This window comes from Teleopsis dalmanni, chromosome 2 (assembly GCF_002237135.1).
Source record: "Teleopsis dalmanni isolate 2A chromosome 2, ASM223713v2, whole genome shotgun sequence".
Classification (NCBI taxonomy): domain Eukaryota; kingdom Metazoa; phylum Arthropoda; class Insecta; order Diptera; family Diopsidae; genus Teleopsis; species Teleopsis dalmanni.
In genome coordinates, this window is record NC_051847.1 from 185871826 (window position 1) to 185886832 (window position 15007).

General features: G+C 34.0%; 1 protein-coding gene across 1 annotated transcript in view; it reads right to left on the reverse strand.

Moving 5' to 3' along the window:
* Positions 1 to 667: 667 nt before the first annotated feature.
* LOC119684280 (rho GTPase-activating protein 100F) overlaps positions 668 to 15007 on the reverse strand; it is a 77559-nt gene continuing 63219 nt past the window's right edge. The window contains exons 3-12 of the mRNA XM_038098288.1: positions 12116 to 12499; positions 11912 to 12049; positions 11577 to 11850; positions 10485 to 11518; positions 9314 to 10430; positions 9103 to 9182; positions 8560 to 8869; positions 7835 to 8085; positions 2453 to 2576; positions 668 to 2354 (exon numbers count right to left, since the gene is read on the reverse strand). Of these exons, the coding sequence (XP_037954216.1) occupies positions 676 to 2354; positions 2453 to 2576; positions 7835 to 8085; positions 8560 to 8869; positions 9103 to 9182; positions 9314 to 10430; positions 10485 to 11518; positions 11577 to 11850; positions 11912 to 12049; positions 12116 to 12499 (5391 nt within the window). The 3' untranslated portion in view covers positions 668 to 675. The remainder of the gene's footprint in view (positions 2355 to 2452; positions 2577 to 7834; positions 8086 to 8559; positions 8870 to 9102; positions 9183 to 9313; positions 10431 to 10484; positions 11519 to 11576; positions 11851 to 11911; positions 12050 to 12115; positions 12500 to 15007) is intronic.

The following is a 15007-nucleotide window of genomic DNA, read 5'->3' on the forward strand; positions in this document are numbered from 1 at the left end:
TGTAAATTCTTTTAAAAAAGTTTACGATTTCTGTATAATATAAATAAAAAATTATTGTTTTCAATTTGTTGGGCATTAAGTTGTAGTATTTGTTATAACTTTCGATAGTTTTATTAAATTTAGGTTATTTTTATTATTTTCATATATTGGAAGCAAAAATGTTATTGATTAAAAATCTGTATATTGAGTAACTAAAATCTTTTTATGAAATAAGACAATATATTTTTGTTTGAAAAAAAATTTTAAAACTAAATGTCTAAAGAGCTTGTTATTAAAATATATTGAAGATAGAAGTAAAATTTATTTATTTCTTATATGGATTTCATATCTGGGACTTCAAACAATAATCATATTATAGGCTTTAATTGGCTATAAGTCTTTTTTAACTTTATTTATAAGCCTCCCACTAAATGTCTTGTGGCAACCACCAGTAGGCGTCTATTTTATGTGAAGACGCAACTCACTTTGTTAGTGAATATCTAATAGTTTATTAATTATCAAAATCAAAAATAAATATTAATATTTTTATATATTATTTTTCTAATGTTTGTTTCCAATTTTTCTAATATTAACAAAAATGTCAAACTCTTTAAACATTTAATTTATTTCATAAAAACAAAAACATGAAAATCTCTAATAAATCTGAGGAGTAATAAAATTTGCTATATTCATAATTTACTTTAAGTCATCGTACTCATCACTGCCGTTTTTCGAGTCGCTAGAATGAAAAGCAGTTAACAGTGATGTACGATGACTACTATGGCTTTGTTGTGATTGCTCACCAGAACCGTGATTATTGCTGCCATTATTACCATTTCCATTACCGCTTGCTGGTGCATCGAATGCATCCAAAAATGGATTTGTAGCTGCATATTGCACTCTATACGTACCTAAAGTATGATAATTACCTGCACCATTGCTGCCATAACTACTACTGCCATTTGCAAATGGTCTTGTCGTGCTTGCAGTAACGGATGATGAAGCATACGTTGAGCTTGTATAGAAATCATAACTATTAGTTGAACCAGTCATAGAACTAACACCACTACTGCTGGCTGTGGCTGCTCCCGATGATGTGGCTGAGTAAAATGCACTAGAACCAGTCGAACTAAATAGGCCACTTCCCGAGGAACCATTACCACCGCTTGTACCATTCTTCGGTAATGTACCATATAGATGCATTGCATTGTGAGCCCCATTCGAACTACCATTGGTAACAAAAGGACTAGTACTGCTACCGTTGCCCCCACCAAATAATGTACTACCTAAACTTTTGTATTCTGAACTTTGCTGCTTATTGCTAATATAACTACCAACTAAATTTTTAGTATCATTAGTATAATTTGTGGTTGACGTTGTGCTGGCTGTGCCCGATTTTGTGTCCTTTTCGTTTGCTGTTGCTGTTGCTAAACTATCGAAAAGTCGTCTTCCGGTCGATACAATTGAAGTTGATGATGCTGTTGTTGATATTGGTGGTGGTCGTGGTGGTACAGAATCTTTACCTATTCCACTACTAATACTACTGCTTATTTGTCTAGACGGTGAAGATACCTTGTGGCTGCTACTTGTATTCGTTAAGTTTGTTTCCGATGTTCCATAAGCCGAAGTGGAGGATAATGCACTCGATGGTGATAAGGATGCCGAAATATTTGATGGAGTGGCTGTGTATTTACTGATTGCACCTGTTGAACTACTTGTCTTGCTGCTACTGCCTGTCAAGTGATAAGTACCCTTAGGTATGTTGTCACTATCAGGTGGTGAAGGTGAATCGGGTGATTTGATTGGTGTAAATTGAACACGTGGCTCTCGTTTTAAATATTTTGACATCAGTTGCGATGTGGTCATCGCTTGTGATTGGGCGAGTAACGCATTGGTAGAAGCAGATGATTTATATGACACCAAGTCATCGGAGTCATCAGATGATGTGGTAGCTGCTGATGTTGCAGTTGAACCAGCACTCAACACTGTTGCTTGTGATGATGATGAAGATGAGGTTGTGCTCGATTTGTTACGCATTGCTTTATAGTCTTCGGTGGAAAGTGTTGAAATTGCCGACTTACCAGCTGTTGCACCCAAGCTACTGTAAGTGCTACCATTGCGTGCTTTTGATGTTTCACCATATTTGTTTGAAATGCTACTATCTTCCATCTTCGTCTGAGGTTTGTGCGATTCATAAAAATCGACGCTTTTGCGTGTCGTTGTAGTTGTTGCGTCAGTTGCTGCTGTGGTTGCTTCATCGGTTGGTGAATCTTTAACTGATTTCTTGTGATTTATAGAATATGTACTAACGGATTCTTGTATTCTGACTTGTTTAACTGAAGATGGTGAAGCGCCCCGTTTTATTGTGTCAGTACCTAAAAGCAAAATATGATTAACACCCAATATACAACATTTTGTAATAATAATTTTTAATGTAAAACATTTTGAGACGAATTGGAAACGCTTTATTTACTTTTACCTGATCCCGAACCTGAACCCGTTGATGCTGAACTACTGCCTGGGGAGGGTGTGCCTGGAAGTGGCAGTGGCGACTGGTCGTGAATTACTGAGCCCGCTGAGCCCACCAATTGATGGGGCTGCAATGATAGAAGAGTAGGAAAAACAAATATTTTCTTTTGTTCCAATTTTCAAATTATGGAAAAACGATTAGGTTAGCGTGCTAGGTGCGTGATTGGTTTTTGTATGATATCTATAGGATATTTTCTATATACAATAAATGGTTTCTGGCTTCATTTAGTTAGCGAAATGCATGTGCTTTGAAAATTATGAAATAGTGCATTATAAGAGAAAGCACATCTATAGTATAAACATTAAGTTTAATTTTCTCAATTAAATTTGCCAATTATTGAACAATAACTAACTCAATTTAAAGTTTAAAACGCCAATTTTGAACATCAAACAGGAAACAGTGTTGCAAGTGAACTTAATATGTATTGCCATCATGCAAATTTTGTGCTTTTTTCAGGTGCCAATAATGTTTTGATAACTGAAAATTTAAAATTAAAATGAAAACAAAAATGTAGATACATAAAAAAATATTATAATAAAAAATAAATATATGCAAAAATTGTATACACATATAAGGAAAATAATAAAAAAATTTAAAGATGAATATTTTATTTAAAAAATTGTGAGTAATTTATAATATCTTACAAAATTAAAAAACAACGGGATCTATTATACATAATATAATAACCTGAACATATTAAGGTCGTGTGCGAGTTAGGCTAAGTTGATGCTAAACCAAATGGGAGATTTTTTGTGATTTTTTGCACTGCACACATTTAGCCATTTATCAACACGTATCGACACATCACTACATTATCGGCTCATCTTAGAATTTCCCTCATTTAAAACGCAACTTAGCCTAACTCGCACACGTCCTAAGTAAAATCAACGTTTCAATAAGTGATTGTGTATTCACAGTACAACTCATTATTTTTGGTGTAAGTCGGTAATCTAACGATTTCTAGTCTAACTGTTATAAAAAATTTGTTTGCCTAGTAATCGATGACCATTGGAGTCTAGACTTGAGATGGTAAGATCATAAAGTTCATTTTTTTCGTCGAGCTGCAAGTCAGTGACATAGAACTTCATTTCGCAAGTCTCATAAAAAATATAAACAACTCAATTAATCCATGACAGACTGAATGAGTTCACCAGGATATTTAAACAAAATAATATGAATATTAAAAAATAAATAAAATTAAATGAGATCTGATGCTTAAAAGTGTTGGAAAAACTGCTCAATAAGAAACATGTGGGATACATATATATTATATTGCATAATCTCAAACTTGGTTCTTAAAGAATTGAATATAACATTAGAAAAGATCTTTATACCACACAGTCAGATTTCAATTAACCTTATAACGAAGTCTTAACTAATGTAAGAGCAATTAAGTGGAAGAGCCAAAATGGGTTCACTGGACATGAAGAATTGATTAAATAGTTAGAAAATAAATAGCAATTTCATTTTTTTCAGTTTTGATCATTCTAAGCTTTGTAGATTAAGTAGAGCCCGCATTTGTTTTTTGAGGTTTTTATATGAGAGCATATAATAGATTTTGTACAATCTCGAATTTTCATCTGTGATTAAAAATAGAGGGAAAACCATGCATATCCCCCTCTTGGTAGACACCCTTTAATACAGTTTCAATTTTTATTAAGGATAACGGTAGAAAGATGTGATTCAGTTTTTTCACTTTCAGTAATTTTGGGTAAAATTATGCAATGGGTAATTATACTTAACATTATTTGACTGATTTATAAATTCTGTTTTTAATTCTTTATTTAAACGAACTAATTTTTATTTAATTTAAACTTCTCAAATGAAACTTATATTTTGGATAATTTAGACCAGACTTTATAGGGTGTTATTACTATGAAAATGTGCTTAAATGTATTCGAATTGCTGTTTAAAAGTATTAATTACATCTTCTATCTAATTACATCATCTAACTTGCTCTACCATAATGAAAAGAAGAGAATGTGATACTCTTCTCTTAGCTAGAAACTCTTTTATTGATATTGTCATATATTATTAGGAGACAGTTGAGTAGTTTATTACTAGATTAAATCAACATTTAACACAAGTATTTAATTGGTTGGAAATAGGAACTATTCTAATGGGGACTATGACCTATGACCAATTTATACATGTTTTCATTTGTTTGAAATAAATTCACATATGATTATTACATTATGAGGGAAAGAGTAGAAGGATGTTATTTGTCCTGATTCCTTTTTAAAAGCCTCTATTACAAACTATCAAACTTAATATTTAAGTGGAGACCCAATTCTCAAAAATAAGGAAGACATTTTCCATAAAGCATTTTAAATAGCCATTCACATGAAAGAAAAAAAACGAAGTCATTCTTTTTAAAAGTCTTTTTAAATTCTTTTTAAAAGCCTCACTGTGAAACCTCAACTTTATCATGCAGGTGCGAATCTTACTAGTTAGGAAGCGTTTTAAGTACCTCTCTGCAAAGGTGTAAACTTCAATTTCATAGCGGAAATTCAAATCTCAGAAATAAGGAAATAATTTTCCATGTAGTCTTTTAAATAGTTTTCCAGCAAAACCATCCACGTCATTTCAATCGCAAAGATCCAATTCCCACAAATAAGGTTATGGTAGCGGAATAAATGGTGGCATAAATATGCTTTAATATCTACTATATATTCAAGAAGAAATATGGGCACACAAACGATAATATTTATTCAGCATGTGGGGAGGATTGATTAAATGAAAAAACCTACTTCCATAGCACCAACCATACTATAGTGTATAGAACTAGGGCACTTTAGTCCAATCAACTACTACGTCTCATACGTTGGCGATATTCACAAAAAGAAGAGCCTTAAATAAAAATGATATTACATAGACGATAAATGAGTGAGAAAAAAAAACTTTTCAAATTAAATTTTTTAAATTAATTTTTAGCAAATAATAAATAAAAATAATAATAAAATTTTAATTAATTATTAACTAATTCGTTCCAAAATCTTAAAATGCAAAATAATATGTGAATCTAAATAGTAGGGATGTTGTGGAAAGAGCATTCTTGGTTCCGCTAATGATACATATCCAGGCATATATATATATATATTTTATACACGTACATATGTATTTACAGGACCAGCGTGCTTTAACGTTTTCAAATTTTTGTATATATGAGAGGTTGTTTGAATTTAAATTTACAAATGTTAATGAGTTTTAAATTGGGAATGATGAATATGACAATTTAAAAATATTTTTAATTGTTAATTTTAATGAATTAATGAATATGACTTTCATGTTGGAAATACATAAAAGTTAGTTTACCAGTAGTGGGCCAATCATGCTAATATCCGACTTCCAAAAAAAATATTCAACATTTATCACGTATCATTACCACATCATTAATATATAGTATATATATATATATATATTTTTTTTTTATAATATATATAACATTTTTATTATATTTAAATTATATATAAAATTATTCCTAGTTGTTTCACAATTACAACATTTTTACATAAAAATTATTTTAATTATTTTATAAATAATTTTTTTTAATTTTATTTAAAACTATTAAAGCTGCATAAATTAAATTAACTGAAATGCTTTAATGCTTCACATTGACGTTAAAAAGTAGAAATCAAAACTAATACAGTTTATTATGAATATTATATAGTACGTAAACGTTTAAGTAGCACAAACGGTCAACAGGATAATTTAGTAGAAAAATTAATAAGAACACAGATTAGAGAGGCAACAATTTTTGTGTTTAAGTGTTAAGTTTAAATTAATTTTTTTTTTAATTGCCGATAAAATATTTCTTTCATTAGTACTCGTATTTGTGTCAAAAAATTGATTTTCTGTTTGGGTTGCAATTATATCAATGATGAATATAGTTAAAAGAATCATGTTTCTAATATAACAGGTATGATTTCTAACTCTGGCACTTTCAGTCCAACAAAGTGTATACCGACTATAAACTAATTAAATAAAAATTCGAATATTTCCTGAGATCACTGATGATGAGTACTTGACAATACTCGTAATATCTTTGTATGGTCAGCTAAATATCAATAAATTAATTACCATTTTTGTTGTTGTTTCTTCATTACTGTTCTAACCCTTCTAACTAATAAATAGTTAACTTAATTCACACCTAAATAATTTATTATGTGATTTTAAATTAATGTACATATAAAATATACTATAATCTTTAATATAGTAAAAATGAACAATTAAAATCGTCTAACTTGTATGGTATTTTGCTTGAAGAACTATACTATGAATTGAAATTAATTCGAGTGGAAGTATGAAATCACTGTTATGAAGATTTAGAGTATCAGCATTCATACACTCAAGAGATTGGTTAAAGACACCAAAAGACTTTGCAAGTTGAAATTGGTATTGCTAAGCCTTTACCATAGCATAATCAAGTCTTTTGTTCCAACGTCTCAACGTGTTCGTGCCCTACATATTATTGAAAATTGATTGTCAAGGAAATTTTGTCTGCACGTAAATTGATTCTTTTGATAATATTTTGCAATAGTTTAAAAAGTTTAAAAATATAATTATTAGTCAAAAGACTTTTAGCGAATATTTGAGCAAAAATAAAAACAAAACTAAAATGTATTATATGTAGGGTATTGTATAAAATTGTCATACCCACTGATAGATCTCTGCAAAAGATTGTTCTAGCATACGGATTATAAGACTTTTCTAACTTTTATAAAATCCTTAGTTGGGTGTAGTACAAAAACAGTTAGATACACTGTAATATCTGATACAACCTCTGTAGCTCAGCTGATAGAGCAGTGACCGTCACCATGGTTCTAGACTAGTATATCTAGTATATCTAATATGTATTTTATATTAGTCACATACAAAATATAAAAACTTACTAATCTAAAAATTAACAGTTTTATTTACTAATCTTCCTGCTCGGGGTCCTAAGTAATATTTTCTCTCTTCTCTTCTCTTCACTACTCTTCTCTTCCCTTCCCTTCTATTTTTCTTTTTCTTTTTCATTATTAGAACCATCTCCTGTTTTTTACTCTATCTCTTTTAGACCTATAACGCAAATACGAGTACTCCAAAAAAAAAAATAAATAATTTTATATTTTCCATATCGTAAACTAATACTGAATGTGTTAATAAACATAGTTTGACTGTGGATTTGTTAGTAAAATTATTAGTATTTTTTTTTCAGTTATATTTTTGTATTATGTTTGTATCGTTCTATAATTTTTATAGGTTAGATTTTTTTGTGGTAGTTGTAATTGTTGTTGCTGTTGTTATTAGTTGTTGTTGTGGTTGTTTTTGTTGTTTGTTTACCTGTTGCACCGCTTGTTGCAAGGCTCGAGGCGATTGAGCTAACTGACCCACTACTGATTGATACAGATGACTGTTGACTGTGGCTGAGTGCGGATGATGGCCTTGGGAGAGTATGTTGGTTACCGAAGTGGACGAGCGTAGAAGATTGCCCGCCGCCATGAGCTGCTGCTGCTGCTGCAGTAGAAGTTGTCTGTCCGCTTGCAACGCACTGACTTTGCTTCCACGCTGCCCTGTTGACTCGCCGCGCCGACCTGTCTACATAGGACTCTGTATTAATCAATATTAAGGTGTTCGTAATTTTAATATTTAAAATAGTACATCTTAAAAGGTTTTTTGGGTCAGGCAAAAGGATTATTCAAAATTAAAAAGCAAAACTTCTTTGAAAAAATTTATGTTCTTAGTTTAGTATGCATAAGATCGACCATATAGGTATTATTTTTTTTATATATTGTGTACTGCAAATATTTTTGTGAAAAATTATTTCTAATACATTGCAATTTTAGTTCCACTGCAATTGTTGAAAAAAATGATTTCAAAACACTAAAAAAAATATTTTATGATTTATGCACTTTCGGTAAAACGGTTTCTGTGCCGTGTTTGGTTTACACTCTAAAAGTAACATCTTTCGCTTGTTATTCTTGCTTTTTGAATGTTGTGTTCTACAAGCGCTGAGATATGACAAAACTGAAGGTACTAATGATGGGGGCTCAATTCAATTACGTTACCTGAAACAACGCCTGCCATATTGCTCATACTGCCAGCGATACCAGCACCGACCATGCTGCCTAACATGGCTCCTCCGAGTGCAGCTTGTGCTTGATGATGTTGTGCTTGTGGCTGTGGCCAAATTTGTAGAAGATACTTAAGTACTGCAATTGGTTGGGCATGATCGAAATCTGTTCCTGGCTGTGCGCTGGCTGAATGTAGCATTAACGGTGGTCCCATAACAGTAGCTAAAGCTTGAGCTGACATCTTATTTCGTTCGGAATTAGAAACGACCAGTGACAGATGATCGAGTAGGAAAACTAAAGTGGCCTAAAATAAATGTGAATTTAATTTAAATGATTTTTATATATTATTTGTTAAAACTATATCAAATAGTGTAACTAATAAAATAATAAATAAATAATGATTTGATTAATTTGCGAAAGAAATAAATAAACTATTTTATAAAAGATATTAATTTACTTTATATACTTAAACTAGTATTAATATATATAAAGTTTATATATGTTTATAAACTAATATTTATTTACAAGTCCACTTACTCTATTCGCCCTAGGCAGGCAGTCCAGTATGCTTAACATAAGTTTAGCATTACCTTCAGGATCGTCGGGTAGACAGACAGCTAAATAAAATGACACATAAATTAATATAAACAGTGAAATAGAAAATATTCAATTAAGTTAAATACAAAAATGAGTGCATTAACATTAAACACATCTGTTTGGTTTAAATAAAAAACTATATTAAACTTACCCAATGCATCGACTGTCATTTGGAAGAGACATCGAGTAAATAATGGTTCGGGGAGCTCTCTAAGATAATCTTTTAGCACACCGGTTATAACATTAATATCAGGAACATGTTCGGGACTCAATTCCACAGCACGGCTATTACGCTCAAAAGCCTCACGTAGCAAACGTTTCTTAGTCGCTGAACCACACAAGCGATATAACCCGATTATATCGAGTCCACGCCGTTCGACCTCTTCAACACAACGTCGCAATACAATTGGCACAGGAGCACTACCAGGAGCACCTTTTGATTCACGATTAACAACTGATTCAAGATCGGCACCAAACAGCGTAGGGTAACCAGCACGTAAACTGGGTAAACCACGTCGTTTGTAAAGTGTTATTGGATCAGTATGTCGCATACGTATATAAATTGTGCCTCGTGGTTCCACTTTCAATGCCAATTGATGCAACGGTGATTGCCGCAACACCGATGTCAGTGAAATCGCTCCACGATAACATAATTTGTGTCGATGTTGTGGATCCCACGAGTATACAAGTACATCTAATTGCTTATTGCCAACCAAGTCCAGCTCGAAAGACTCGTCCCAGTCGAATTGGAGGTCACCAGAACGTACTACCGTACGCGCTTTATGCACGCGATCACATTCAATAACACAGTACAGATCACGTGTTTGTGGTAGGGCTTGGCTAGCATGCTGTGCGCCTAATTCAGGTGTTGAACGTAGGCCACGGCCTGCCAATAAGTGTATCCACAACATGCCTGATACACCACCAACATCGACTATCGGTTTGTCGAGCTTATACTTGGCAAATTCGGCTGGATTAATATCAATTTGTCTGTGCGTTCGTGGTAATGTGGCACTTGGTGTAGGTGCTGGACTTTGATGTCCACCAGTACTGATTATGCTACCGCTCGGACTAGCTGGACCAGCAGAAAGCTCAAGCAGTTGACGCATTCGTCGTATACTAGGAGAACGTATAGATGACGGTCCACCAATATGTTGTGATGACATTGAACGTACTGGTAGCGCAGATATAGGACGTGGTATACCAAGATGTCTATCAAGAGTACCAGTGCCAAGTATACCAGTGCGGCTGGAGTAGATGCTTTCAGTCTAAAAAATAATATTTTATAAAATGCTAAATTAAAAAGATTTATTACTATTTACATTTTTGAGCGCATCATGTATGTTTTCGGCACTACAAGAAAATCGATGTGATCTTGGCTGACTAAGTAGATCCCTTGTAATACGCATCTGCTCAGCAATTGCCGAACTACTGGGGGCACGTCTTAACCATGCACGATACTCATCAGAAGTGAATATTGATGGACTGGCAGTAATTCTGGAGCGCAAATCTCGATCGCGACGTGCATTAAACTCTGGTGCAGATATATTTCCATCACTTTCATCCATAATTCGATCTCCAATACGTGATCGGATACCTTGCAATCGTACACCTGGTCGTTCACGTGGTAACGAATTAAATTTCGCCATATCTGGACCACCGCCAAGCATACTTGTTGCACCAACCGCTGTCGAGCCACGAGGCATACTACCAATGGCAGGTCTATTGTAATAATAATAACTAGGACGTGGGCCAATCGTTGCTTCTGTATCGCTTGAATAATCGAGATTTGGCCGTGAGCGTCGCGTTAATGACTGCGGTCCAGGTGCTGGTGGACCATATTTCGATGAACGCGGTGGTTCATAACGACCATAACGGCCTAAAGTACCACCAACGGCCATTGGTGGAGCACCGCCACTCGGCTTCAGACTAGAACGTAGAAGCGAATGTCGTCCAAGAGAATTGGAATAATCTGCATATTCAACACGTGGCAAATGTTGATCAGAACCTGAACGAGGAAAACGTGCATGTTGTTGAGCTAAACTAACTCCAGTACCGGTCGACATACGTCTTGATGGTCCACCAGGATAAAATGAATGTACTTTTTCTGCTAAACTCTCGAGTGTATCTGCATTTTGATAATAAGCATGTGAAGGCGCAAATGCATGACCTTTAGGTTGTTCTGTGATCACTGATGGCGGTGGTGGTGGTTTATAACCCCAACTAGGTGGCTCAGCCATTGAACTAACTCCAGCTCGTGTATTATAATACAAATCAAGCTGTTCTGACTGGGGGCTATAATTGTTTAATCCTAAACCAAGTCGTGAACGGGATTCTGTCATCTCTCGACCATCTCCTGAAAAATAAAAGAAAACACCATAAGCATATCACAACCAGCGGCTATTTTAAAATACCTGTACGTCTTTCGCGTGATGATCTGGATCTTGGCATGCGGTCTTGTTCATCTAAGTCTTCATCTCTGAGATCACGTTTTATAACGACAACCGGTGGTGGCTTTTGTTCTGGTCGTGAAAGTGTTGATGGACCTGGAGAACCAGTACCACGATTACCACGTCGTTGTCGTATGGCCAATACAAGGCGCCGGGGAATTGACATAATAATAACAACATCATCCAAGGACATGTGGGTCACATCAACCAAATTTACTGCTAAAATTTCATCGCCCACCTGTAATAAAAAAAGAGATTTTTGTATATCCATTTTTTTTTTCTGAAATCAATTTACTTACTCTCAGGCAACCACTATTGTATACCGCAGACTCTAATGCGATGCGAGAAATAAAAACACCATCAGTACGATCGGCACCATTACCCTCACGTATATATAAACCTAATGTTTGACCAGGGCGTTTAACTATTTCAACGAGCTAAAAATTAAGGGTTTTATATATGCTGAAAAGTTTTAAACTATTCATTTCTTTTTTAAAACAAACCTGTACTGTATGTCTAGCATCGCCTTTGGCCATTAACTTATGTGCTGCTTCTACTGCTTGCTTACCACCTATGCAACGTGGTTCTAGTATGCGTACTATCATTTCACCGCGTCGTTCCACCGCTTCCAAAGCGGCAGCTGTATTCGGATCATGATCATTTTCGACAGCTTCTATCTGTCTGAATATTTCCGAACTAATACCGGACACCTTACGAAAATCTCCCTGCAACAACACTGGTTCCTTAACACCTTGTCGCTGTTGTTGATGATGTTGCACCTGCTGGTGTTGTTGGTTCGCCAGCGCTTGCATCTGGTTCGCTGGCAATGGACCCGGCGGTGCACGACCTGGGCTTGCAGTAACATCAGGAACTGATCTTCCATTTTCCTTAAATTAAAAAAAGTAAATTAATATAATTAAATTCTATTTCACATACACAAATATAAATTATTTAAATGCCAGTTTAAGAATAGGTCTATTTTGGAAAATAGTTTTAACAAGGGTAATAAATTTTCTGCAATTCTTATCATAAATGCCACTCAATCACAAAATGCAAAACAAAACAAAATAAATTGAAAAAATAAGGACACCAAAAAAGTTTTGCGAGTGCAGCAAAAACACATGAATAAGAACTTTTGATAAACTACTTACACAAAATCACAGGACATGGGGTGCACGCCTTACCATACTCAATAATTATTCTGTTACACTATTTATAAAGTCCACTTACGCTTCAAACACACGCTCTGTGTGTTGTTTCAACTATTTTAGTGCAATTATGTAGCACAACCAACACAGTGCAGTAAGTAACAAGCCCATGACAGCATTTCGAAAGGACTAAAATCCTACGGTAACAGCAGTGGCAATGCCAGGCCAGGCAGCAGCTGCTGCTGAGTTATTTGTCACTACTTTTCATTCAAGTCGCGGTGGTGATTGTGACATTTGCATGTACCTCAAGTGCAACAACAACCACAGCAAGAACAACAGCACCAAAAAAAAGGAAACCAACAACATAAGCACGCAACAGCATTTTTACAGAATTGTTATTGTTAAGGCAGGCTTTCATTAAGTTTAGTTGCAACTTTTCCGATCTCCGGCCCCCGCATGTCTAAAATGTGCAGAGATGCCAGCGCACAGATGCAAGAAAGTTATTAAATGGGTTGGTCGGACATTTTTGGGTGTGCCACATACTTTGTTTGCAGTGTTTTTTCGCCGTTACAGCCGCTGCTACTGCACTGCAGCCGATTGCAGTCGGTGTGAAATTTTATGCAAAGTTTTGTAAAACTTGCGTTAAGATGTTTATAAACTTTTAAGGAGGGTTTGAGGGTACGCTGTTTTCCGCTACACTCTTTCATTTTTATTTTTTTATTTTACGTTTTTCAGTCCTTCTATGAAAGCGTGTCGCCATGATGTGCTTCCGAAAAGAGTACGTATTTATAGTTGAAAGACCTTCTTACAAAAGTGAGGCGTTAAAAGCGGTTAGCACAATGTTTTGTCAATTTAGTCCAAGTACATTTTTTCTTATGTATTATTTTTTAGTTCAAGCACATCAAACTCTGAAGTGACTACAACTAAAAACCTGAGGTGAAGTTTATTAATCCAAATTGTATTTAATAAAAGTTTTTCTCAAATATTAAACTCTGGAGAAAAATAAAAAAGTCTATAAGCTTCATTGTATACAAATGAATCTTATAGATGTGCAGGTATATAACATATATATATATGTGTATCATTTTTATATTTAGTAATAGTCATAGTAGTAGTAGTAGTACTACTTAGACTTAGGAAAATTGTATATAAACAATGAAGCTTAAAGATGTACCGATTTATATACAAATGTATTACATTTATCTATTCAATAATATTCATAGTAGTAGTAGTGCTTGCTTTATTATTTCACTTAAATTTTTTTAATGTCGAAAACCAATTAATAAATTAGTATTATCATATATATTATATATTATACATGTATACATCTTACATCTTATAGAAATTTTGATATCTAACAAATTATAATCACTGTATTCATTTTTAAAAACAAAAAATATTAATAGTCTTACTCGGAATTTTTTAGATATAATATATAGGTATATATATATGTATATAGTTTTTATATTTAATAGTTAAGTAAGATAATGTTAAAGTGGCGGTATTGTGCACAAAACCCACTTGAGCACAAATATCCGTTATTAACTTAATACCACAGATTACCATTGTTTATATCCAGACTAAAGGTCAGCGTACGACTGCCGAAAAGGAACGACTGCCCCATTCAAGTAAAAGTGAACCAACCTAACAATTTTATAAACTTGGCTCAGTCTATAATTTTGCAAAATGACAGCTCAGGTCGATACGAAATGAAGCACCGAATATTTTAAATCTTCTACTAGCCAATGATGAACACTAACACATTAGGTGGAGTACAGACTCCCTCCTTCTTGACCCTTCAGCACCAATAACATAGTGCTGAGCAGATTACGCTTCACTAGAAGCAGCTGAGTAGTACTTTTTTTTGCTCAGTTTGGACCAAGTTAATCTTGAGATCTAACATTAGGGTTCATCTGCCTAATATTGCTTAGCTATGATCAGTTAATAGATAACTTCCACGTACCTCAATTAGCGATTTTTCGCCGTTCGCCGTTTCGCTACCACATTCCTCGCAAGAACCCTAGTAGAGAAGAGTAGAGACTAAATCCATGCCGCCAAATTTAGGTAATTTAATAGGTCTTTCGTCTTCACCGAACATTCCTATAATTTTGAATCTTTTATTAGCTATTTTACCTCAATTAAAGATTTTTCGCCGTTTTACTACCATATTCCTTGCAAGAACCCTATTATAGAAGAGTAGAGACTAAATCCATTCTGCCGAATTTAGTTAATTTAATAGGTCTTTCG